Below are 25921 nucleotides of genomic sequence, written 5' to 3'. Positions count from 1 at the left end.
AGGGTCCACATGAGAAGCAGAACTGTATTTAGGACGAAGACCTGGGGGCAAGAAATTGCTGGAGAATTAGAACTTGCTCAGAATCTCCTGGAGGACGAGTAAGTAGTGGCGAACAAGGGCCTGCTTGAGAACCAGGAACTGCTGGAGAATGAGGACCTACGTGAGAATCGGGACATGTTTTAGAACAATGACCTACTTATGGTCCTGCTTGAGAGCCAGGACATCCTTTAAAGTGAGGTACTCATCATGAACCAGGACCTGCTTGAGAACCAGGGCATGCTTTAGGATAAGGATCTGCTGGAGGACCAGGTCCTAGTGGTGGAAAGGGGGCTACTTCAGAACCACGACCTGATTTAGGACAAGCACCTACTAGAAGATGAGAACCTACAGGTAGACAAGGAACTGATTTTGAAGGTGCACGACAGGGTGGCAGGGTCATCCGGGGACAAGGACCTGCTGAAGGACCAGGACCTGCTGGAGAACCAGGACCTCTCCCTCATATCGGTAGTAGAAGAAGACGTGAAGGTAATCACAGGAAGTGAGTCAATATTTGCGACAGTTCATCACATCAAGTCGCCTCATTTGTCGTGTTTGTTCGACTAAAAGCGAACACGCACGCGTGCACACTGGCAGTGGGCGGGGCCCGGCGCTATAAAGGCCTCGCAGGTGGCGTGCTCGACCTCACACCGCTCGGCTCCTCTTCCTCATCATCTTCATCCTCATTGGACCGCTGCAGGTAAGCCCCGCCTCCTAGCGCCGCGGTCGACAGCCGTGCGGTCCTGACGTGCGGTGTGTTCAGCTGCCTGCGATGGCGTCGTCGTGGCTCCAGGCGTTGACCGTGCTGGTCCTGATGGCGGCCCGCCGGCCCGGCCGCCGCCGAGCCGCAGCACCTGTGTGGCTCGCACCTGGTGGACGCCCTCTTCCTGGTTTGCGGGGACCGCGGATTCTTCTACAACCCCAAGAGGGACGCGAACCCCCTGCTGGGTGAGCTCGCGCCACCGGGAGTGATGTCCTCACACAGACGCACACATACACGCAGGCACAAACACGAACACACTCGTCCTCACACACAAAAGTTGCACAAAGGAAAACACGCACGCCGACAAAAAGTGCTGTTTGTGACGTGATGACATCGTCAATCAAACAATCAATCGATCGATCGTCATCGTCATGCCGCCGATGATGCAGATTGAGGGCATTTGTTTGCGCGTGCGGCAGGTTTCCTCCCTCCGAAGGTGGGCGTGGCGGCGGGCAGCGACAACGAGGCGGCGGAGGTGGACTTCCAGGCCCTCCGGGACCACATGGAGGTGCTGGTCAAGCGAGGCATCGTGGAGCAGTGCTGCCACAGGCCCTGCAACATCTTTGACCTGCAGAACTACTGCAACTGAGCACCTAGCGCAGCCGAGCCTCGCGCAGCCCGGCGGCTTGCTGGCGAGAGCAGCGGCGTTGTTGTCTGCCACCAAAATAAATGAGATTATTTTTCCTAAAAAATAAACTTTTCTGAATGGACATAGAAGTTTGTTGATGTTGTTTGACAATTTCACCCGACATTTTCGACACACGAACCGCCAATCAGCCGTTTTGTTTCTTTTGTTGCTTTGACTTGAGAGCACAAATTTGAGATATGTGCTCTGCATGGTGACAGCGAACGCAACTCGACTCTCCAAAAGCTTCAGTTTGGCAAATTAAAAAGAAGTATAATGAAGACACAGGAGAGCGATTTAACATAAGAATTTTGAGAAAACAAGCCAAAAAAAGAAACTCGGATTATGAATGACTAAGTTTACAACATCAATAATATGTCGTAATAATGAATGCCTTACAATTTTCTAGAGCTTTTCTAGGCACTCAAAGACGCTTTGCAATTTCACATTTTATTCATTCACTCCACAGTCGCACCAAGTGGTGGTAAGCTACTTGTGTAGCCACAGCTGTCCTGCAGGGGGCAGTCTGGCGGAAGGGCGGCTGCCATTCTGTGCCTGCGCCTCCTCCGACCACAACCAAACATCCAACCGTGTTCATTCATGGGCAACGTGGGTGAAGTGATTAAATAAGTAAGCATATCAACAAGTATGTGAGGTGGTGGAATCTATACATTGATATACAGGATTTATTTACAATTTTGCACTGATTGATTGGTACTCATTCCGTTTTTGTTTTTTGATTCCAATAAAACAATACGCAACACAATACATTTATTGTATTCAAATGTGTAATGAATGTAATCAGTGTACTGTATATGTATTTTTATCTACAACTCTATCCAAAGGAAAACATGTTTCTGTATTGACTGATTGATACAATATATTATTACATTGATTGAATGATTAATAGTCGATTATGACAATACGGTACGTTATCGTATCATTTTTATATATTTAGAGAAGGGTAAATACATTCATTAGACATTTGAAAATGAAAATGTTGTTTTGAGAAAATGTTCTCTCTCTTTTGTTGATTTTGCCATTTTATTGATGTGAATTCTTCATGTGAATTCACAGCTTTGTCTGTAAAGCAACGCAGTAACCATTCCAGATCAACAGGGGGCGAGCGAGCGATCCGGTTCGCAAGGGCCGTTGGTTAAACACGAAGGAGTAGAAGCATTCGGCATCGCCAGTGTACCGCTAGTCGAGCTCATCTGTCTTCATCGTCGTTAAACGCAAACAAATCGAACCCTCTCCCCAAATTTCCCATCCGGGGACGTGACAACGTGACGCCGCCAACATGCCCGAGAGTAAGTTGGCCCGCTAGCATGCTCGCACTAGCGACTGCAAAAGCGAACGCGAACGCGAACGCGAGCAGGAGCAGGAGCTAACCGAGCTAACCGAGCTAACCGTGCTAGTCAGCTGCCAGTTGTTTAGAGATGTGCTCTATATACTCCCTTTGTGATAGTTCAGCAGTCGTCGTATTTTATTTCGATGAAAACGTATTAATAACGGACCTGTTTTCTGTGATAAACAGTCGTGTATACTGTATGTAAATAGGCTAACAGATAATCCGTTTTCAGTTTAATGTGCACGAAAGAGCTATGAGTATATATTGGGAGATTGTGTCTTAATAATGTAGAAATAAAGATGCAAGATTCTAAGATGATTAGAAGTGCATTCAGGTGTCTAAAATGGGAGTGTGTGCACCCGGTTCACTTCAGTGATACAAAGTGGTCCACACACATATGCTAACATTGGGAATGTGTGCGTTGACAGCGGAGAGTTATTCCAACCCTCTGGCTCCCGAGGGTCACGATGTGGACGACAGATCAGCTGCTCAGTGAGTATTTACGGCCTCGCTTGTGTACTCTCATCTGTGTGGGCGCTAACTAAAATGTGTGTGTGTGTGTCTGCAGGTCAAAGTTAACCAATGACGACTTCAGGAAGTTGCTGATGACACCGCGAGCTACGCCTTCTTCGGCCCCGCCCTCCAAGTCCAGACATCATGAGTGCGTCCGCCACGACGACGACCAACAATGACAAGATGACAACACAACATAACATGTCATCATGTGACACAAACGGCAACAATGTGACGACAAAGTGACAACTGACTATCACGTGGCTAAACATGACAATAATATGACTGCGGCAACATAACTACAAAAAACATCACATTACAACAGCACATTACTACATGACGACATAACGTTACAACATGACAATAACTATCTAAATACAACGACATAAAATTACATTGCAACAACCTAACATTTTGTGACACTAGGACAACAGTATGATTACAAAGTAATTTAACAATAATGTAACATTACATCATGCCAACAGTATGACTACAACAACAACATAACGTTGCAACATCACTGCAACGTAACATCATCATTTTACAACATGACTACAACATTAGTATATGACTACAACCATGTGACAATATGACAACGACAACACAGCAACTGACTACAGTATTATAACGTGACAACAAAACATTACAACAACATAACTAAGCAACAACACTAACCTGACGTTTTTTGTTTGTTTTTTGTTTTTTAACCCAGAATGCCGAGGGACTACAATGAGGATGAAGATCCTGCGGCGAGGAGGAGGAAGAAGAAGAGGTTGGTTTGATTGATCCTATTGATTATTTTGACTTGATGACTGACCAATGTCGTATTTGTGTGGCCGTTAGCTACTACGCTAAGCTACGACAGCAGGAGATGGAGCGCGAGCGCGAGCTGGCCGAGAAATATCGCGACCGGGCCCGAGAGCGGCGGGACGGCGTCAACAAAGACTACGAGGAGACGGAACTCATCAGCACCACCGCCAACTACCGAGCCGTCGGACCATCGGCCGAGGCGTGAGTGCGGCTAACGGCTGACTCCGACCACGACGCCTCTTGTGCTAACTTGCTAACGTGACACAGGGACAAGTCGGCGGCGGAGAAGCGACGTCAGCTGATCCAGGAGTCCAAGTTCTTGGGTGGTGACATGGAGCACACTCACTTGGTGAAAGGCCTCGACTTTGCGCTGCTGCAGAAGGTGACGCACGTTCACAGTTGCACACAGGATCTTTCTACGGCGGACTTTATAGTCCGCCCGTTAAAAAGTGATCGGGGAGTCAGGAATGAGTGAATGTTGCGTTCGCAATCATCATCACTCCCGAATACTCCAAAATCACTCTCCATTTTCCTCGTAAACCATTTTTACACTTGCGTATGTACTGTAGTACAAAAGAACGTATTCACTCCCATTTACGCAGAGTCCCTGAATGCACCTTACGCATGCCTGCTGGTCACTTTTAATATTTCAGTTGATTCACTGTCTATTACAGCAGACCAACATGGCAGCAGACCCTACGATGTGACTACTGCGCACACGTACATCGCAGTGACGATGCTCAAACTAAATATCGTGCAGCCACAGTCCCCATACGGTGATCAAACCATGCGTCTGCGAAAAGCAAATAGCCCGCTCTGTTCTGCAACCTGGCTCACTGAGCATTTACACTATCAAGAGTCCTGTAAAGTCTTGCATTAATTGACCATTTTTGACAAGAAATGGCGACTTGATTTAGTCATTTCCCCAAAGATTCTCGCTGAATAAGTGATTGAAGGGGATTAAAACATGAATTTTTTTTAAGATACAAATATATTTTGAATTGGCTAAATAACTGTAAATAAAGTCATTTATAAATAATACAATTTAAAGTCAAAGCTATGACACTACCCAAAACCCACTTTATCCCCCAAAACCATGGCAGCACTTAGACCATGACACGCCGCAAAACCACGGCACCACCCAAAAGCCAACCGCGACTCCGCCCAAAACCAATCGCATTGTTTGTTTGTGCGTCAGGTGAGAGCTGAGATCAACAGCAAAGAGAAAGAAGAAGAAGACATGATGGAGAAAGTCCAGAAGGAAGCCAAGTAGGACCTCACTCACTCTCCGTGCCTTTGTCATCCTCAGTGACCTTCACATCACACTCCATGCGTGCGTGTGTGTGTGTTTGTGTGTGTGTGAGACAGGAAAGATGTGGAACCAGAGGAGAAAATTGAATTCAAGACTCGTCTCGGTGAGTTTAGCGTCGTCACAAATTGCGGTGGTGTCGAGGAAATACACACACATCAACAAAGGTGCACGCACATTAACACACACACACGCGTTAACAACAAACACAACATGATCACGTACTCCTACGCGTCCGTATTTTGTTACGGAAATCACTCAACGTTGACTCGTTACGGCCGTAACACTGAATGTTCCGGATAATGGAGAAAAATAAAATCCAGCGTCTGACGTTACCGGCGCGTCCGCATTGAACAGTTGCTCGGTGCGCGCTATTTTATTCCGTCCCACGACTGCCAAGACGCGGAGGCGAAAGTTTCCTTTGCGTCCGGTGTCAACGCATTAAAGTCACTGATCTTCGCCTCCATGCTAGCGAAGAAGCTACACTTCTTAGCGTGCTTCTTCCAAAAGTGTCACAGACGGAGGACGACGAATGGGTAGGCCAAGACCTTGTCGAAGCCATGCTCATTGTTAAGCTATTGTTGCAAGCTTCTTGTACGTGTACAAGAAGTAGATTGCACAAACTAGAAACTAAAACTGTCCAGACATAAACTATCCTATTCAATCCGTTATTTGTTTATTTGCAAAATAGAGTGCTTGAGTTTTAACTTTGACGCTTGAGATGTAATTAATCTGCTTTGAGAGGCTTTTCTACATTGACATTTTTTGTTGTTACCAGCGTGGAAAACAGAGGATTAGCAAAGGTGAATTCATGCACCGACGCAGATATTTTGGATGATGGAACGTCAAAATCTCATATAGTGGCACTTTGATTCAGTGCGACCAGTTGCAGCCTGAATCCATTATGAGGTTGATATAACATTAAAATGACAAATATTAAAGGCATAATTTATTATTAACATTTTGAAAATATGGAAATTCAGACAAATTTGGACAAATTCTTCTGGAAGTGAATTTTTATAGGTTGGCGGCGCTGCCTACAACATTAACACACACACACACACTAACTGCTGTTGTTTGGTAGATTTTTTTATTTTTTGCTTTGAGATGAGAGTGCACAAGTTTACTGTCATAGTAAACATAAAACAAAGACAATTGAAACAACCACGCAACTTTGCCGTCTGGTATCTTAATGCTAACACACAATGCAAAACACACCATGGAGGAGCTAACAAAACAAGCATCGATGTTGCGGTGTTTACAACCCTTTAAGCGAAAGATATTTGAACAAAAGCGGTGAAACAACATGTAGACTGACAATATAACAATACTCAGAGGCAGGCACATACGGTATACTTTAACCTCTGCAAAGAAGAACTAATAGTGGACATATGCATGAACGCCTGTGTCACGAAAAGGCGCCGAGTCACCTTGTTGCCGGCGTGCGGTCCCCAGGTCGCAACATCTACCGGATGGTGTTCCGCTCGGGGGCGCTGGAGCGGAACGAGCTCTTCCTGCCGGGCCGTATGGCGTACGTGGTGGACCTCGACGACGAGTTCACCGACACCGACATTCCCACCACGCTCATACGCAGTAAAGCCGACTGTCCCAGTATGGAGGTACGCGCTCGCACACGCGAGAAGGCGTGCGTATGTGTTAATCTTGTCTATGTGTGGAACAGGCTCAGACGACGCTGAGCACCAACGACATCGTCATCTCCAAGCTGACGCAGATTCTGTCTTACCTCCGCCAAGGAACTCGACACAAGAAGATCAAGAAGAAGGACAAAGGTGATTATTAACTTAATCATATTCAACATTCATAATCATTCATTCTTCATACCTGAAGAATACAGTGAACACAACAAAATGTCGCGGACTCCATAAGACTTGGTGTCCTTTTTGACATCCTTGAGCTTACTCTATTCCCGGTGACTTTGGTTATTATCAAGAAAACCGTGGAAAATGATGAGCTATCAGCTCTTAAATGACTGTACTATATACGAACTCTTATGAGCTATTTTTCTTGTCATCGTTGTATTTGTCCCAACAAATGTACCTTTAGTTGTACCACGCATAAAAAAGAACAGAATGCTGAAGAAACGAGGGTGGGCTCGTCAATCTTCTTCCATGACTGCATAGCCGTATGTCTGTATTATACTGCCCCCAGGTGGCCATGGCACGCACACCAGAAGGAGCAGCACAATGTCCGTTGCGTCGAAGCATAATATTTTTAATTCAAATGTTAGTTCTTTGACATTATATTTAATTATGTCATTATTGTATATTTTTATAAAGTCAAATAATATATCGAGTGCTAATTTCCTTCTTAAAAAGCACATTACATGCATTTTTGTTGCAGTTTTTTTTGGAGGGGGGGCTGGAATGGATTATTGGCATTTTGAATTCATTTCTGATATGACTGTTGTGAGTTGTCATATCTTCTATCTCCGGGCACCACTGTGTTTATTGTTACGTAACATGAACACGTTTGTTGTTATGGGCGTGTAAATAATGTGTTACAGGTAAAGCGGACGAAAAAAGAGCTCCAGAAGCCGACATCGGGTCAGTATCAAAACACACGGTTGCCGTCTCCTTGTTGTTGTCGCCGTCACGTCGTGTGTTTACGTGTGTGTGTGTTTTGTGCGCAGCATCTTTGACGACATCGGCGACTACGTGTCGTCGGCCGTGCCCTCGTCCAAACCTCCAAAAGACAAAGAGAGGCGACGAGACCGCGACAGAGACGACGAGAAGAAGCGAAGACACGCCTACTTTGACAAAGAACAACAGGTTAACACACGCATACACACACACACACACACACACTAACTTTCATAAAGAACAGCGTTACAGTAACACAACACTACAACACTCACACACATTGTACACATGCAATCAATGTTAACACACTACATGAAGACACACAAGAGTAACACGCACACTATGTACAGTGCTGTTTGACTCAAAACAAAACATGTTTTGATGGGGCGTGTGTGTGTGTGTGTGTGTGTGTGTGTGTGTATATAGGTGGTGGAGGAGGCAGATACAGGTATGTGATAGATGAACATCAACTCTCTTGTTAGCTGGGACAACATTTACTTTGTGTGTTAATGTAGTGCGTGTGAGCGCACGTGTATTAATGTTGCTCGTGTGTGCGACAGGTCCAGGATCAGTGCGAGATCAGCTTAAGTTAATCAACGAAAAGTTTGCGGGCGCAGCAGGCAGCCAGTGGCAGGGCCAGGATGCATATCCTTCTCTAGTCACAACAATGCGGGTGACGCCCAACGTGCGTGTTACCGTGTGTGCGTACGTGCGTGTTTGTCCTTAACTTGTGTCACGCCGTCTCAGAGGAGAGAGACTAAAGAACATCTGGGAGATTTCTTTGGAGGATCAAACTCTTACGCTGAGTGTTATCCTGCCACGTAAGAAATGCAGACACACAAACTTGTACTTGAACTATGAACATGCACACACACACACACACACACACACACACATATATATATATATATATATATATATATATATATACACACACACACGCAACACGCAAACATTAATACACACCCACGTACTTGAACACTTACAAATACACACACAACATAGAAAAGGTTACCAGTACCACGCACACACACAAACGTAATTGCTGTTTGAATGGAAACAAAACACGTCGTCACGTGTGCGCGCAGGATGGATGACCTGGCGGTGGACAGTGACGAGGAAGTGGACTACAGTAAGATGGATCAAGTGAGTAGCGCCCCCCCCATTGCGCATCATCGAACGCTTTGTAATGCTTACGTGCGGCCCGACGAGGGCGCCGGTGAGCGTGTGATGTCACGTGACCGTGTGCGGCCTTGCAGGGCAACAAGAAAGGTCCGCTGGGTCGCTGGGACTTTGACACTCAGGAGGAATATTCCGACTACATGAACAACAAGGAGGCGCTGCCCAAGTACGTACAGTCTGACTCCTCAGGCCACGCCCGCCGTGGGTGTAATGCGGTCGTCCTCAATGAAAGCAGACGGATTGTCTTTGTGTTTGCAAACATCTTCGGAAAACAATGATCAACATTTTTGCCCGTTTTCTGACATGTTACGGACCAATCCGGTAACTGAATTATAATCAATTTGAAACAATGCCCTGTTTTTGAATAAAGGGATGGGAATGTATTTTTTTGGATTCGATTAATTGAAAAAATAATCGACAGATTAATCAATTATGAAAATAATTGTTAGTTGCCGCCCTAATTTAATTACAGCTGTTCCCCCAAAATAAATCAACACACACACCCATTAATGTCTAAATTGCTGGCAACAAAAGCGAGTACACCTCTAAATGAAAATGTCCTAGTTGGGCCCAAAGTGTCAATATTTTGTAAGGCCACCATGATTTTTTCCCCCCTTGGGCATGGAGTTCACCAGATCGGGTCAAGAACATTTATAATCATCAGACTAAAATTTATGTACATCATTTTTAGTTTCCCCACTCTTTGAATGAATGAGTGACGTTACGTTTGGGCACTTTATCAATCGGCACTCTATTCACGATTTATTTACTTGAATTAGTTCTCAAGGCATATCTGCCGCATCCAAAATGGCTGACGAACTGACATCGCAGCAACTCAACCCGCAAGATGAGGCATCTATGTTTATAGGTCCCACCTCCACAAAATGACGCCGTGTGTGTGTGTGTGTGTGTGTGTGTGTGTGTGTGTGTGTGTGCGCGCGCGCGCGCGCGCGCGCATCCCCACAGGGCGGCGTTCCAGTACGGCATCAAGATGTCGGAAGGCCGCAAGACGCGCCGCTTCAAGGAGACCAATGAGAAGGCCGAACTGGACCGCCAGTGGAAGAAGATCAGCGCGGTGAGAAGACGGAGCACGCGCCGTCCACCTCTGCTGTCGTGTCACCATTATGATGTCATTATCGTGCGCCTCTCTCTTTCAGATCATCGAGAAGAGGAAGAAAATGGAGGCCGACGGGTGAGTCTTCAGCTGGGTTGATAATCCTTCTCCATCCTCTATAGAGGCCTCCCTAATCACTACAAAGGGATTTGTAGTGTACTTTTTTGTAGTCCACTACATCAAAAAAACTCCTGGACCCCCAAAAGCTGACTTCTAACACTGTGTTTTATTTCCCCCCCGCAGGGTGGATGTGAAGCGCCCCAAATACTGAACTTTGTTGTATTTGATCAATCACTACGATCTATTAGTATTAGCAATTATTGGTTTTATTTACACACACACACACACACACACACACAATTTCAGCTGATTAAAAAGAAAAACATCACTTTTGACTGAATTTTAAGTGTCTATCTTGTGATTGGTTCTTCCTGTACTTGTGGATGACATGACCTGCTTGTGTTAATAAGCTCAATAATGATCGTAGACACACGCAAATGTGAATTAAAAAAAATGCAAAATGTCAAAATTAACAAAACGTTTTGTGAGTTTTCACGTCAGAATTGAGTGCCACAGATATCTATAAGTAGGACACGCCCCTTTTGAGCTGCGTCCTTCCGGCGACGCTAAGCTAGGAAGGTCAAAGTCGTCAGTGCATTCCGTGTGTGGACGGCAAGAAAACCGAAAGACCAAAAGGATACCGCTCCATGGTGCTGCGTACGGTTGCATACCACGCTGTACAATCACAACAGAAGAGCTGAGAGCAATCTTTGTCAGGTAAAAATATATATTTTAATGTTCATTATTGATAGAACACGTTTCGGCTTTCACCAAAAATGAAACTCTGATATCGGTTGAGAAATGTGCAAGTTAATACTTAATTTCAATGTCTCTGCGTTGCCTTCTACGGGAACGGCGACCTCTCCAACATGGCAGCCACGTACGCACGGCGCGTTGACGTCATTAGTGTACGTCGCATGGAAACGCGCAAGCTGTTTCGGTGACGAGCACACTGATGTCAACGCGCCTGTGGCAGGATGGCTGCCGAGGATCTTCCGTCCGAGTTCGACGTCGTCATTGTGGGCACAGGTAAACTTTGGAAAACGCCTTTGTCTGCGGTGTCACGTAGGCTGTGGGTCGTACAAACGTCACATCATTCGAACTGTTTTAATAAACCAATCGTTTCTTGTTAATTGATGCACACCTCGATTAGCTTGTGGTTAACAGCCTGTTCATTTTCAATGGCCGCGGCTAGCAAACGCCAAGCTCGTTAGCTCGCGAATAAACGTTGAGCATTTGCCACTAAATTTAGTTTTATTCCAATAATAGTGTTTTTGTTGAGTGAGCGTTTTGAAATGTCATCTCCGCGCTGCCAAGCTAATTAATGTTTGCTAGCAGTGAGGCATCCTTTACATCATGACGTCACGGTGGCATCACAGGCTAGCTTTATGGGCGACCAACACATTTTTGTCGCGGGCAACATTGGAGTTTCGGTTTCTCAGAGAACAGTTATGACGTTGAAAGCATACAATTGTATAAAATATTATTATTACTACATATACCCACAACACATTGCTGAGTAACTAGTTTTGGAATCAGAAGTCAAGGATAATAATTTATCCTTTTTTTTAATAGTTTACTATACTATACTACTATCATAATAGTTTATGATAATAATAGTCAACTATAATTCAAGTTACTGTAAAAAGGGGTTTGTTACACAAAAAAATGCTTGCAATATCGCAACATTATTTATTACATATAATTTGAAATTTTATTCCAGATTTTGGCTTGAATAATGGAAGTTGACGCATGATTTTATGCGGCCCGGATCTGGCACCTGGGCCTTAAGTTTGAAGTATGGTCCTCTTTTTTTTTTCTTGATCTTTTATTATTTTCCGGTGTATTTTGACATTGCTTACGTATGTTATAGTCTGAACGGTTTGGAATCATTGACTGCTATTTGTGTTGTACAAAATTTCAATAAAGTCTAAAGCTGAATGTCATTTCTTTTATTGGCCACCTCCTCGTCTCATGAAAACGTCAAATAAAGATGATGTCTTGTCATTGGCGCGTGTCACACAATCGCTTCCGTGACTGATTTGTGCAATTGAAATCAAATAAAGTCAAATATGATCAACACTGTTACTGTAAACGACAAAAACACAACTGAGCAAAGGCTTATTTATTTACAGATATGAAACTACCAAAACGGCCCGTTGGCCACTTTTTTTTTTTTTTTTTTTTTGAACATTCCATTCAACACGCACATTCTGCTATCACAACACATATCTTGTTATTACCGTACACTCTGGTCAAGTGTGAGGCGCCTGAACGTCTCCAACTCCCAGCGTGTTGCCATTTCTCTCCCTCGTAATCGACGTGACAAGTCGAGATTCAGCGCCTAATTCTTCTCTTCCACTCAAAAGCTGTGCTGATCTCAAAACCAAAGCGATACAACGCTGCCATCTACTGGCGTAACGTTTGCCGTTGCACTTTTGTAGAAGCTTGAATTTCACAAACGAGGCGGGTTGCGACCCTCACGCCTCGCCTACCCGTTGAAAAACGTACTTGACGAATATATTTGTTGGTGGCAGTAATCGCTTGGATTCCCGTTGACGAATTCAACTGCTCTGATTGCTGATTATTGATTATTGAAGGTCTTACGGAGTCGGTGGTGGCGGCAGCTTGTTCTCGAGCGGGACAAAAAGTTCTTCACCTGGACACGTGAGTTTGCCAATGTTCTACATGCACGTCTTTACACACGCCGCCATGACCGATTTGTGCGTTTGCGTTTCAGGAGGAGTTACTACGCATCCAAGTGGGCCAGCTTCACTTTTAACGCTTTGCTGACGTGGATCAAGGAACATCAGGTGACTCACTGCTGCGTCCTCATTGGTTGTTTGCTGTGAAAGACAGAAAGTTCACGTCGGCATCTATCTTCGTTTGTTCTTGCAGGAGCAGTCGGACAGCAATGGGGTCCACGATTGGTCCGGTCTGTTGCAGGAAGGGGAGGAGCCAATCTGTCTGTTAAATGCAGACTCCGCCTCCATCAGGAACTTGCAGGTGTTCTGTTCTACCAGGTCAGCTTTTCTTTCATTTGATTATTCATTCACTTTTATTCTTTGTTGTTGTTAAAATGAAGATGACCTATTTCATTGATGATTTGTTGTCAGTGAGGAGGAGGAGGAGGATGAAGAAGAGGAGGAGGAGGTTCACTGCTGCGTAGAAGAAGAGAAACAAGAAGAAGAAGAATCATGTGCAGGTTACTTTGGCTCCACAGCTGTGATCGTAAAACAACAAATGTAAACGTAATATTTATATTTCTGTGTGTTGTTTGTGTCAGAGTCCAAGGAGCAAACAGCTGACGAGCAGCGAAGTGAAAAGAAAGAAGAATCACGTGCAGGTTAATCGTTAGAGAAACACAAAATGCATGTAATAATCGCTTGATATTAAATATGTATTTCTGTATGTTCTGGGTGTCGCAGAGTCAACGGAGCAAACAGCTCACGAGCAGCAAATGGAAAAAGAAGAAGAATCATGTGCAGGTTAGTTAACATTAAAATTTAGACTGTAATACAAAAATAATTTGAAATGAACTATGGTTTTCTATATTTTCTTGGTGTCACAGGGTCAACGGAGCATTTAGTTGACGTGCAGCATAACAAAGAGGAGGAGGAGGTGAGAAGTGTTTGATGGGTAATCAACTCGTCTCAGGTCACGTGATGGATGCTTTTGTCCAATCACAGGGCACACACGCCGAAAAGGAGGAGCCAGATCCACCGCGCCCCCAGGAGACGGCCAACCAATCAGAGCCCAGCAGGAAGAAGCTAACCTATGCTCACCTGCTCAAAGAAGGACGCAGGTTCAACATAGATCTCATCTCCAAGGTAACCGTCGTCTATTATCAGCATCTCTACTCTTGTCTAGCAGTCCTAATCTATCAGCATCATCCATCGATGCTATATCATAATCAATACACTATCATAATAATCATCTGTTATAATCTAATCTTTTCATCATCGACTGTTCCGCCTTTCTAGTCAAATCTATTAGAATCTATACTCAAACCCTTTATAATCCATAATACTTGACTGTTATCATCTATGATCGATCATAATCTACTTTTATCATGGTCTAAACCATCATATATCATCTGTTTGTCTCTCGAAAGCTACTTCATCTATACTTTAATCTATTATCTGTACTAGTCTACTCTACTGTATTCTATGATCTTAAATGTTATAATCTTTACTCTGATCTATTATAATCAATACTCTATTACAATCTATACCATCTGTAATCTATATTTCACCATAATAGGATTAAACCTAACCCTCATAATATAAGTTGATCTGTCTTAATCTATACTCCATCATAAAATGCTGTACCCTAATATTTACCGTCCCATCATTCTGTAGTCTATCATAATTCATGTTTATCTATCCTAATGTACGGTGTAGTGTGTCCGAATACGTCCTGACGTATGACGGGCGCTGTTTTCCTCTTCAGTTGATGTACGCTCGCGGTTCATTGGTGGAGCTGCTCATCAAATCCAGCGTCAGTCGCTATGCCGAGTTCAAAAATGTCACCAGGATCCTCACCTATCGCCACGGCAACGTGGAGCAGGTGTGTACTCCTCGTGCGCGTCACGTGACGGCGACGTCACGTAAATTTGTTTGAGCGCTATATGAATAAAGTTCATTCTTCTCCTTAACGGTCAGGTGCCGTGCAGCCGGGCCGACGTGTTCGCCAGCCGCCAGCTGACGATGGTGGAAAAGAGGAAGTTGATGCGTTTCTTGGCTTCCTGTCTGGAGGAAAGGGAGGACGAGCTTGAGGGTAAAAGGCATATTTCTAATTATGTATGGGTGAGAGGATGTGATTGTCAGCGTGGGGTTCTTTGGCCTCACAAGGCATTGTGGGTAATCGTCCTTTCAGTTTACAGCGGGCGTCCGTATTTGGAGTTCCTGCGTGACCAGCAGCTGGGCGACAACCTGGAACACTTCCTGCTGTACTCCATCGCCATGGCGACGGAGCACACGCGCACCCCTGCCGGCCTGGCCTCCACGCGTCACTTCCTGCGTTGCCTGGGTCGCTACGGCAACACGCCCTTCCTGTTCCCCGTGTACGGCCTGGGCGAGATCCCGCAGTGCTTCTGCCGGTGAGCCTGCGCCGGGCGGCGGCCGGCGGGTGGCGGGCGTGTGACCGTGTGATTGACGTTTCAGGATGTGCGCCGTGTTTGGGGGCGTGTACTGCCTGAGACATCCAATCAGCTGCCTTCTGCTAGACAAGACCGCCAACAGGTAGCCACGTCTCCTGCTCACCCTCACAGACGAAGACGCGTAGACATCAACGTTAAATAAATGCCTCATATGGCGGCCTGGCCTGTTGTGATGCAGCAGTGCGTCCGCCATTTTGGATGTGGCAGATCTGCCCCGTAATCTCGTGCACGTCAAAGCGCTTGATCAGTGACAATCGGAAAATTGCAAAAGTCGATGACCCTCATTCATTCAAACGTTTGGAAAAACAATGTTTGACACTTTCAAGGTGATGATTATAAATTGTAGTTCCCAAGGGAGGGTTTTAGTCCCAAAGTAAGTACTACTCCCAAGAAAAGGTAGTAGTCCCGAAAGGTTTTAATCCTCAGTGAAGATTCTAGTCCTGAAAAGCTTCTGGTACTGAGTGAAGGTTCTAGTCTCAAGAGAAGGTTCTACTCCAAAGAGAAGGTTCTAGTCCTGAGTGAAGGCTCTAGTCTTGAGAGATCTCGTCGCGTGGGAAGATTTTAGTCCCGGGTATAACACATTCCAACATCTTCACACTGTGACACATCCAATATGGCGGTGGCATACGATTTAGCACTCCATAAGGCTTCTAGTTTTTATTTGGTCTATGCTGATGATGGCTCATGCCCCCCCCAAGATGCACCACGCTGATTGACGGCCACGGGCAGCGAATCACATGCAGCCATTTTGTGCTGGAAGACAACTTCCTGCCCGTGCACCTGAAGAACCAGGCCACGCCCACCAGGTATGAACCCTCCTCCATCTAAAACATTTTCTCTAATTCGCGAGGCATGGGCCGGCCAATTATTTTCGTAGTTGAAAGCGCGCCTCCGCTGATGTGGACTGCTTACACTAACAACATGGCTGCAAACGGTGACAAGACAGTTGTCATTTTACTCTTTCTATAACATCCTAAATTAGAGTTTTGTGAAAAAAAAAAAAATCTAGATTTTATTTGAAGGGCCTAACTGGCGTGTCCTCTTGCAGGTCTATCTCCAGAGGCGTTCTCATCACGGACCGCTCTATCCTGCCCGGCGACAAGGATCAGGTCACACATGACCACACTTGCTACAAGCACTGACAACTGTTACGATCAATACCATTATTTTTGTATTTTGTGGGTGTTGTAATGCTATGACAACAAGATCTTATTTTATAATGGACTTTTTAAAAAGGAAAAACCAGTTGTGCCACCGAGAACGAAAGTGGGGTAACTCCATTTTTGTCATTTTGCGGGAGAGTGATCAAATCTCGGGGATTTCTATCTTTATATATATCAGTGGTGCACGGATGAATCAGGGCAAGTGTTAAGTGCAACAAATGACTGCCCTCTATAGGTCAAAATTGGAACTGAACTTTGATTTCGTATTTGTGGAGTAACCCACTGTAGTTCTCAGTGGCTCAATTTACTGCCAGTCATTCTTTGGGCCTCATGTTAGTTTGCGGAATGAGTGCATTAATGTTGTGTGTGCGCGTGAAGGTCTCCTTGGTAACCATCCCTCCGGCGGAGGCGGGACTTCCCGCTGTGAGGATGGTAGAGCTGTCGCCGTCCACCATGACGTGCGCCCCGGGAACATGTGAGCGTCCGTTTGACATTTTTTTGGTCACAGCTACAAAACCCCCAAAACAAACACGTCCGCCGTGCCTCCTCAGATTTGGTCCACCTCACCTGTCAATCACTACTGGGCTCCGCCTACGACGACCTGTCACCCGTGGTGACCAGGATGTTTAACGCCACGCAGTCACATGACCAAGGTGAATTGAATTTAAGCGTTTACTTTCCACAGAGTCACTGTTGATGGATTTTTATAGAGTGGAGTTAATAGGCCTGAAACGATTAATCAAATTGTAGAGGGATTTTTAATGACTTCATGGAATACAGTAAACTTTCGTTTATTGTGGTGGTTACGTTCTGGAAAACCCCCATAGTAAATAAAATCTGCAAAGTAGCGACCAATTATTTATTATATTACTATATACATTTGTTTCGTACATGCATTTCAATTCCAATTTGTGAAATCGCACTTTAACGAGGTGTAGGTATTTGTTCACTTGAGGTCGCCATTCTCTCACACACACCAAACATAAGCGCATGCCTGTTGGGTGTGCCCTGCTTGAGTGACTTGAACAACAGCCAATGCGAACATGGGTAAACCATTTCCACTGTTTTGCTCACTGACAGTCCTGGCAATATAGTCAGCAAAAAGCAGTATGGGTACCCAAAATGCATTGTTTTTAATTACACTACTGTACTTGTTGAAAATCAAGCTAAATGTTGCTGTTTACTTGCATTTGTTCCTATTGCTATTGTGACGAGCTTGTGGGTTAGCTATTCATCAAGCTAAGGCTGGTATTTGAACCCCCCCCGAATCACTACAACAGGATTGTTTTTCTGTGCACTAAGGTTGGCGCCCCGGCGTCCTGTGGAGTTTCTACTTCAACATGGACGTCGCTGCCGCCACAGAGGTGGACGGCGACCGCTTGCCGTCGAACGTGTACGTGTGCTCGGGACCGGACAGCGAGCTGGGTCACGAGCACGCCATCAAACAGGTGCTGTATATTTGTATTATCCATCCATTCCATCCATATCCCGGTCGGGTCGCGGCTGGGACGTGCCCGGAACACCTCACCGGGGAGGCGTCCGAATCAGATGCCCCGGCCACCTCATCTGGCTCCTCTCGATGTGGAGGAGCAGCAATATTTGTTATTAGTATTACGATATTTGTTGCGTTCATTTAAAAAAGGTATGTATTCATGTCATGAAATTGATAAATACACAAACAAATAACTGATATTACATTTTTAATCACTTTTGCTGAAATTGGTTAAAACATTAAAATTTCTCATTAAAAATGGTTATTCATGGCAAAAGACATTTTCCATTTTTCTTTTGTTGCAGTTAACATGGTTCCTACACATTAGAAATTTCAAAATCGTGTACTATTTCCAGACCCTTCCAGAATTCTCAGTTTAAACAAATCCAATAATTTGAGTTGATATAAGGGAATCATTCTGATTCTTTCAATTCCTTTGTATGGCCAAATCATTTCGAGAAGATTCTAGCGAGGTCATATCGCTCCTGCAAACTTTGCTCATTTCTGTCCTCAAGAGTTCTTCAGGTTGACGTTAGCTCCTATAATCGAAGGGAATTTGAAACAATGGAATGGGTTTGACGGACTATTTTTGAGCGCGACCGTATTGTCGATTATATATAGTTGTCTAAAAACATCTCTCAATATTCTGGTAATCCTAATTGACCTAAAACGGGAAACGTTTAGTCTTGTTTTCATGTCACACAGTCAAAAAAAAAAGCAAAATGTCTTTATGGTCAAGGCTAAAAGTTTAAGCACGACTGTACTTGAGCCGGAATTTTCTGTGCCAATCAATCTAGTATTGACCAAGGCCATATAATTCCCTGTGCCCACACACACTGGAGCTGCGCTTCACAGATCTCAATTTTTCTTTTGTTTTCAAACATGATTTTTCCAGACCTGGAAATGTAAATCAAATTCCATACTTTTACATACTTACGTAGGAACACTTAATTATAATGAAATTATAAATATAGCCATTTTTTTTCAAGTTTGTTTAAAACATTCAATTTATGAATACAAAAATTGTAAAATAAACCGTGATACATTTGAAATGATATACTATGAAGCCATTTCATTTTTGAAAAATAGTTAACAGAAATAAAAGCTTTAAAAGTTACATTTTACTTTTGATTGTTATGAATATATGAAGCATTTCCCCCCCTTAACAGTAGTTTTAAATGTATTCATTTCTATAAAAATATTTTTTTAACCTCATCAATGAATGAGCATGAGAATTTGTTGTCAGGCCGAGTCCATCTTCCACAAGATCGTCCCCGACCAGGACTTCTGCCCTCCCGCGCCCAACCCCGAAGACATCCTGTACGACGCCGAGGACACCCCTTACGACGCGGGCGAGCGGGACGAAGACGAGGCGGCTACCCAAGGGTGACTCCAAAAAGAACGTGAACCCCACAGTGCATCATGGGAAGAAAAAAAGCCTTCATTTTCTATTTATGTGAACTCAAAGGAATAAAAGCTTCTGCTAAACAAACTGGTTCATATTGTTCGGTTGCTACAGAATCAAACCCGCTAGCAAAAGGCTAACAGGAAGTTGTTTGAAGAAAGTCACGACCGACATCCCGATGTACTTCAACACGTCAACTCGTTTATTAAAGTTTAGCGTTTTTACAATCTGCGTCCACGACGTCCTCCCTTTCTGCGCGTCGAGTCTGACGGGATGGGGGTCACATCCTCTGAAAGCACAAAAGACGCACGTCACACACGAGCTTGCCAGAGAGTGTGCGCGCGTGTTCCGCTCACCAATGCGTCCAATCTTCATTCCCGATCGGGCGAGCGCCCTGAGTGCCGACTGGGCTCCCGGTCCGGGCGTCTTGGTGCTGAAAGGCCACAGCGCACAAGCTGACTTTAGCACGGATTGCGAACACAAACCGATAATTCCAGTTCAGCATTCCTTTTTTTTTTTTTTTTAATTAAAATTGCAGCCCGCTAATGTGCATTGCTGACACTAACAACATGGCAGCAAACAGTGAAGTGAGTTTACGAAAGCACAGTCAGCCCCCCAAAAAGACAATGAGCGGCATCCTTCAAGGAAACAAAAGCCAAACCCGTTGGGGGAAAAAATCACGTGTCGCGCGTTTGCTTTTTCTATAAGCAAGCAAGCAAGCGTTTGTGCGGCGTCTCACCGGTTCCCCCCGGTGGCCCGGAGCTTGATGTGCAGCGCGGTGATGCCGAGCTCCTTGCAGCGCTGCGCCACGTCCTGCGCCGCCAACATGGCGGCGTAGGGGGACGACTCGTCTCGGTCCTGCCTTCACCTTCATGCCGCCTGTCACGCGGCAGATGGTCTCCCTGAGGAAACCCCAAAGGTTACTCATGCACAACAAGCAGACTTGTGGCCAGATGGAATTTTTTTGACGTGGGTCTTGACTGACTTCCCGGAGAGGTCGGTGACGTGCACGAAGGTGTCGTTGAAGGAGGCGAAGATGTGGCACACGCCGAAGACGTTCTCGCCCTCGGCCACCTGAGGGCCCAAGCTGATCACCTGCTCCTCCTTCTTCTCTTTGCCTTTGCGCGGCGCCATCTTGTCTGACGCACACAAAAATAGAACAAAAACGGTCACATGTCCACTCCTCCAAAATACACAGCTTCTTGAAAATGTGTCACTTTCTTCAAATTAACCAATTCTTTAAAAATACCACCTTATCACTTCAATAGATTTTTCTTCCCCCTAAAATAAGCATTTTTGTTCAACCATTTATTTTCCCCACAAATACACAACCTTTTGAAAGGGTCACAGGGGGCTTTGTGTAACCCCCCACTTTTTTCCCTCTTAAATTGCAACCATACATGTCGCCTTAAACTTTTTAGCTGATACAAGAGGTGAAAAGTGCAGTTTAGAGCATTAGTGTTCTTTGCAAATGTGTTCGGATTTATTGACTCGTGCGCTATACTTCACCTTGGAACAATGGAATGGGTTTGACAGGAACTAATACCTATTCGAACAGCAATACAAATGTCCGACTCACTATGTTGCGAGTGATTCCCACCACAGACGAAATGAACTGGAATTGTGGCAATGTTTTTCTGGACGACGCCATGTTGCGTGACGTCACACGCCTGCATTTCAAGCGGCTTTCATCCCCCGAGAGATTTCTGACTTTGCCAATTTTAACGTCAAACATGTTTCTTTTAGTGCAACGCGACATGCTTGGGGGTCAAAAGACGAACAACAGGAATGTGTTGACGGCGGCGACGCGACAGGCAGTCGGGGAAGGTGTTAAAGCGAGCAAGCGAGCGCGCCTACAGCGACAATTTAAGGCCAACAAGAGAGACCGAGTGGCACAAAGTCGACACAGAGTAAAAAAAACGGTCCGATGAAATTGTAGCAACAGGATTGGAAAGGATAGAAAAAGAACAGCTCTCACCTCGGTGGTTCGCTTCTGGGGCTCCAAATAGAAAGGAAGGGCAGAAGTGCTTCCGGGGTTAAAGTGAGGCGTTTGACGCGGGAAAGCGTCTGTGGCCGCTACTGCCTCCTAGAGGCGGGGAAGCTTAGCTCAACTTCAACTGGAAAAACGGAACATAATAATGATAATTGTGATCCAGGCCATCAATATTCCTAATTCCTAATCCCTATCATTACTATAACCAAATCAAATAGTGATGATTGTTTTATTATACATTTTTTAAATTAATATTAAAAAAAATGAATCATTATGGTCAATAATAACAACATAAATAATACTATTCGTATTGTTATGTTATTATATTATACTATAGAGATACTATTTTTATACATTATTTCATCAGAATCATCTTTACTAGTTAAACCACAATGCAACAGTGCGTCTGTCTAAATGTTATTAATGTACTGGGTTGCCGAAATGTTGCGTCTTCCCCTCTATTGCTTTTTGAAAATGAAGAGACACACATAGACATACATTATTGTGTCAATTGCGTCACTGTATTTATTGATTCCTTTTTTTCCTTTCTTGTTTTCTCAAGCCTGGCCATGGACATAAGACTGTGAATTAGCTGCAGCTAGACACCTTAATGTTATATTCATTTTATTTTCCCGAAGTGCAGCCTGGGCCAGCAGGAGTCCTGTGCCGCTCTTCAGGTGGTGCAGCACCAGGCCTTCTAAGGACTTGAAGATGGCCGATGTCAACGCGAAATTGCAGGTTTGTTGGGGACTGCGATGACGGCGAAGCGTTTCGAGCAGGATGGGAGGCGATTGACTGAAGATCTGAGCAAAGGCTGGAGCAGCTGAACAGCTCAGCGCAGACTTTCTGGCGAGAGAGAGAGAAACAAATTTGGAAAAGAGAAAAGAGAAAAATGTGGAAAAAACGGTTTCATTCATCACAAATAATGTAATTATGTCACTACTCTATGATTTAACAAAGAAGGTTATTGTTTTTTGGGAGAGTGGCCCCCTAGAAAAGTAACTTTGGCCCTCTGTATGTTCCACATATATTGAGGACTGAAAATAAAATGCTACGACCCCATTACAGAGAGAGAGAGAGAGAGAGAGAGGGGGGGGGGGGGGGGGGGCACTGGGAGACTTGCAATGTTTTTTATATGAGATACGAGTGACCCATTTTTACTGGGGGCCCCATCGCAGTTATGGCTTCCCTCAGAGGGCCGTCATGACGACGCAGCCATGGAAATGCTTGACTTATGATCGCCTCATATTGTGACATATACGCAAAAGTTGATGGATAACTACTTATGAAATCAGAAGCCAGTAAAAAGTTATTTGTTCAACTATTAGTCGGTTTATTTTGAAAAAGTGATTGGTAATTTAAAAAAATGCTTGCAATATCTCAACAATATGAAAGTGAAGACATTTTACAATTTGGGGTATTTTAGCGAGAAACAAGAAGTCGACACGATTTGCTTTCGCGAGCCACATAAAATGAGGCGGTGGGCCGGATCTCGCCCCGGGCCTTGAGTTTGACACACGTGCTAAAAGCAACGGGGATTTGAACACAAACGGTGGGGCAACATGGGAATCTATTCTTTATCCTCTGCGAACGACGACTAATTTACGGCGGCTTACCGAGAAGCTGTGACCGTCTCCGAGTGGACTATCCGCATGTCTGTATTATACTACACGTACACCACAAGGAGCAGCACAATGTGCATTGAAGTGAAGCAAAAAATGTGGAAAAAACGGTTTCATTCATCACAAATAATGTAATTATGTCACTACTCTATGATTTAACAAAGAAGATTATTGTTTTTTGGGAGAGTGGCCCCCTAGAAAAGTAACTTTGGCCCTCTGTATGTTCCACATATATTGAGGACTGAAAATAAAATGCTACGACCCCATTACAGAAATTGATCACGTGTTTTGACTATTTATCCATATTTTAAAGATGTACGCATTCTGATGAATCTTCCCCACACTCCTGGTAACCGCTAATATGCGCTGAAGTTCAAAATGCCATACTTTTTCCAAACCCGAATTTCCAGACTTTCAATTGATCTGTGACATTTGAGTAAATAGATGCGCGTCACTCGGATTCTTTGAGCTTCCATTTTGTGGCCACATCATTTCCAGAAGATTCTAGCGAGCTAATCTAGCTCATGCAAATCAAGAGCAAACCCAGACGACGAGACCACTTTTGATGAAAAAATATGAATCATAACTGCCGCCTCCCCAAATGTCAAAAACATAGTCTGCATTTAGTGGATCTCACACCCTTCTTTGAAAACCTAACCCTGTTTTGAAACCCAAACCCTTTTTTGAAACCCTAATCCCGTTTTAAAACTCTAATTTGAAACCCTGACCCTGTTTTGAACCCCTTTTTTGAAACCCTAACCCTGTTTTGAAAACCTAATTTGACACCCTAACCCCGTTTTAAAACCATAACCCTGTTTTAAAACCCTCACCGTTTTAAAACGCAAATTTGAAACTCAAACCATGTTTTAAAACCTTCATTTGAAACCCTAACACTGTTTTAAAACCCAAATTTGAAACCCTACCCTTGTTTTCAAACCCTAACCCTGTTTGCAAACCCTAATCCCGTTTTAAAAACCCAAATTTGAAACCCTAAACTGTTTTAAACCCTACTTTAAAACCCTAACCCTGTTTTCAAACCCTAGTTTGAAACCCTAAGCCTGTTTTCAAACGCTAATATGAAACCCTAACCCCGTTTTAAAAACCCAAATTCTAAACCCTAACCCTGTTTTCAAACTCTACTTTGAAACCCTAACCCTGTTTTGCAACCCAAATTTGAAACCATAACCCTGTTTTCAAACGCTAATTTGAAACCCTAACCCCGATTTAAAAACCCAAATTTGAAACCATAAGCCTGTTTTGAAACCCTAATCATACCGCTGTCAATTCCACATATATTATTAAATAGGTGTTTTCCTTGGCATCCATTTCATCCTTCTCTGTTGTAATCACCAAATGAAGTCAACGATGAAGTCAGTGAGGATTTTTTTTAAAAATTTGCTTATTTCTCTCTCTCTCTTGTTTCTCTGTCCCCAGAGTTGTTGAGGTTCAGAAAATCGGAGTGTGTCAGGTTTGCTCATGTATGGTCCAACAGCTCAGCGTGCTGTGCGTTCATTTGGAACAAGGGAACGTCGTTTCGACAGGAACCACTTGAGACGTCCGATGGAATTTTCTGAGCCTATCAGAATCGAGCAGTCACCCAGACCAGCGTTTAATACTCTGTGCTCTCACACAAACATTGGAGCTGCGCTTCCAAGCGCCTTAACAAAAACAATTCTTTTTTGTAGATCTTTATATTTTTTTGCTTTAGAAAATAGAGCTGCTGCAACATTCCTGGAAACAGAAATATTTTTCCATTCCAGTCTCCATACTTTTCCAGAACTGGAAATTGATTAAATCAAATTCCATACACTTACATACTTGCGTAGTAACCCTGTTATCACCACTTTGTATACTCTTAAACACCTTTTAAAATCTTGTACAGTAATGCCTTGTAATGTGTATTTTTTTGGCTACAGTTTGAATGTCTTAGGCTAGGCAGCATTTATTTTAACACAAAAAAAAAACGTGAATACACTTAAAATCCGGCAATATGTGGCAATTATGCACGATACGAATACGAAAAAAAATCCGCAATGAAGTAAATCCACAATAGGTGAACCGCAAGGCAACACTGCATTATTTATATTCGTAATATAAGAATTTATTATTAATATATCAAACCCTAGTAAATGAATTATTTATTTATTAATCCTGAAAAAAAAATCAAGCACATGAAGTCAGTTGTTCATTTTGATCATTTTTTTTTAATAGATTTTTAAAATTTGACAACACTGGAGCACAACGCAGGAGAAACACGTGCACGTTCTCACCTGCGTGCACGCACGTCATGTTCACTTCCTGTTACGCAGCGAGCATGCGGCCGCTTACACGTCACAACACTGACTCACTTTTTATTTTTATTTCATCTATATTTATATATTCCCTCCCCCGCCCCATGTTTTGTGTCGTCGCTTCACCTGAGAGACGTGACCATTACCATGTTTAGCAAACCCGGTCGAGTTAGCGTCTTAGCTCAGCGCCCAAGCAACAGCTGCTAAAATGCTAAAGCTAAAAGGAAAAGAAAAACTGCTTCCTGTTCATCAATGTGACGCGTGATGACGTCAGCGGCGTCAGAGCAAACCGCAGGAAGATTTCCACAGGGCACACGAGAAAATTTCACTTTCAAAGCCGCTAGCCAAAGAAAAACAAACGCAGCCGATTAGCCTTTGCCTCAGACACCAGGCTAACAATGCTAAAAAGTGCAACTACAAAATAAAAACTG

At 44.0% G+C, this 25921-nt stretch overlaps 4 protein-coding genes across 4 annotated transcripts; 3 read left to right on the top strand and 1 right to left on the bottom strand.

The window, feature by feature from the left end:
• The first annotated feature begins 808 nt into the window (after nucleotides 1–808).
• LOC133416067 (insulin-like) lies at nucleotides 809–1388 on the top strand. The gene is given in 3 exon segments (XM_061702706.1): nucleotides 809–858; nucleotides 860–984; nucleotides 1219–1388. Coding segments are annotated over 3 exon segments (345 nt in total).
• A 1195-nt stretch (nucleotides 1389–2583) lies between these two features.
• ik (IK cytokine) lies at nucleotides 2584–10698 on the top strand. Its single transcript, XM_061701939.1, has 20 exons — nucleotides 2584–2734; nucleotides 3204–3267; nucleotides 3344–3436; nucleotides 4001–4060; nucleotides 4132–4299; nucleotides 4366–4480; nucleotides 5297–5367; nucleotides 5467–5513; nucleotides 6863–7026; nucleotides 7089–7197; nucleotides 7932–7971; nucleotides 8058–8196; nucleotides 8434–8455; nucleotides 8568–8652; nucleotides 8745–8828; nucleotides 9096–9153; nucleotides 9267–9355; nucleotides 10156–10264; nucleotides 10347–10381; nucleotides 10547–10698. The coding sequence occupies exons 1-20, from the start codon at nucleotides 2725–2727 to the stop codon at nucleotides 10572–10574; spliced, it is 1590 nt and encodes a 529-aa protein (XP_061557923.1). The 5' UTR covers nucleotides 2584–2724; the 3' UTR covers nucleotides 10575–10698.
• Nucleotides 10699–10795: 97 nt separating this feature from the next.
• On the top strand, nucleotides 10796–19671 carry chm (CHM Rab escort protein). The gene is made up of 19 exons (XM_061701938.1): nucleotides 10796–11392; nucleotides 12964–13030; nucleotides 13104–13176; nucleotides 13262–13386; nucleotides 13480–13568; nucleotides 13650–13709; nucleotides 13792–13851; nucleotides 13935–13984; nucleotides 14053–14193; nucleotides 14816–14932; nucleotides 15028–15142; nucleotides 15242–15464; nucleotides 15529–15606; nucleotides 16223–16330; nucleotides 16573–16633; nucleotides 17066–17162; nucleotides 17239–17340; nucleotides 17990–18135; nucleotides 19426–19671. The coding sequence occupies exons 1-19, from the start codon at nucleotides 11341–11343 to the stop codon at nucleotides 19567–19569; spliced, it is 1908 nt and encodes a 635-aa protein (XP_061557922.1). The 5' UTR covers nucleotides 10796–11340; the 3' UTR covers nucleotides 19570–19671.
• Nucleotides 19672–19765: 94 nt separating this feature from the next.
• Nucleotides 19766–21637, bottom strand: rps14 (ribosomal protein S14). Its single transcript, XM_061701940.1, is given in 6 exon segments — nucleotides 19766–19873; nucleotides 19941–20017; nucleotides 20324–20442; nucleotides 20444–20486; nucleotides 20570–20723; nucleotides 21563–21637. Coding segments are annotated over 5 exon segments (456 nt in total). The 5' UTR covers nucleotides 20719–20723; nucleotides 21563–21637; the 3' UTR covers nucleotides 19766–19805.
• Nucleotides 21638–25921: the final 4284 nt, after the last annotated feature.

Source organism: Phycodurus eques, chromosome 17, assembly GCF_024500275.1.
Source record: "Phycodurus eques isolate BA_2022a chromosome 17, UOR_Pequ_1.1, whole genome shotgun sequence".
Classification (NCBI taxonomy): domain Eukaryota; kingdom Metazoa; phylum Chordata; class Actinopteri; order Syngnathiformes; family Syngnathidae; genus Phycodurus; species Phycodurus eques.
This window is presented reverse-complemented; position numbering and strand designations above follow the sequence as displayed.

Bases quoted from the DNA above. Each gene is read 5' to 3' on its own strand.
- ik (XM_061701939.1), top strand. The intron at 4,061-4,131 runs GTTGGTTTGATT...TGTGGCCGTTAG, and splicing joins AGGAGGAGGAAGAAGAAGAG to CTACTACGCTAAGCTACGAC. The intron at 7,027-7,088 runs GTACGCGCTCGC...TGTGTGGAACAG, and splicing joins CCGACTGTCCCAGTATGGAG to GCTCAGACGACGCTGAGCAC.
- chm (XM_061701938.1), top strand. From the start codon at position 11,341: ATGGCTGCCGAGGATCTTCCGTCCGAGTTCGACGTCGTCATTGTGGGC. The intron at 13,177-13,261 runs GTGACTCACTGC...TTGTTCTTGCAG, and splicing joins CGTGGATCAAGGAACATCAG to GAGCAGTCGGACAGCAATGG. The intron at 14,933-15,027 runs GTGTGTACTCCT...CTTAACGGTCAG, and splicing joins GCCACGGCAACGTGGAGCAG to GTGCCGTGCAGCCGGGCCGA.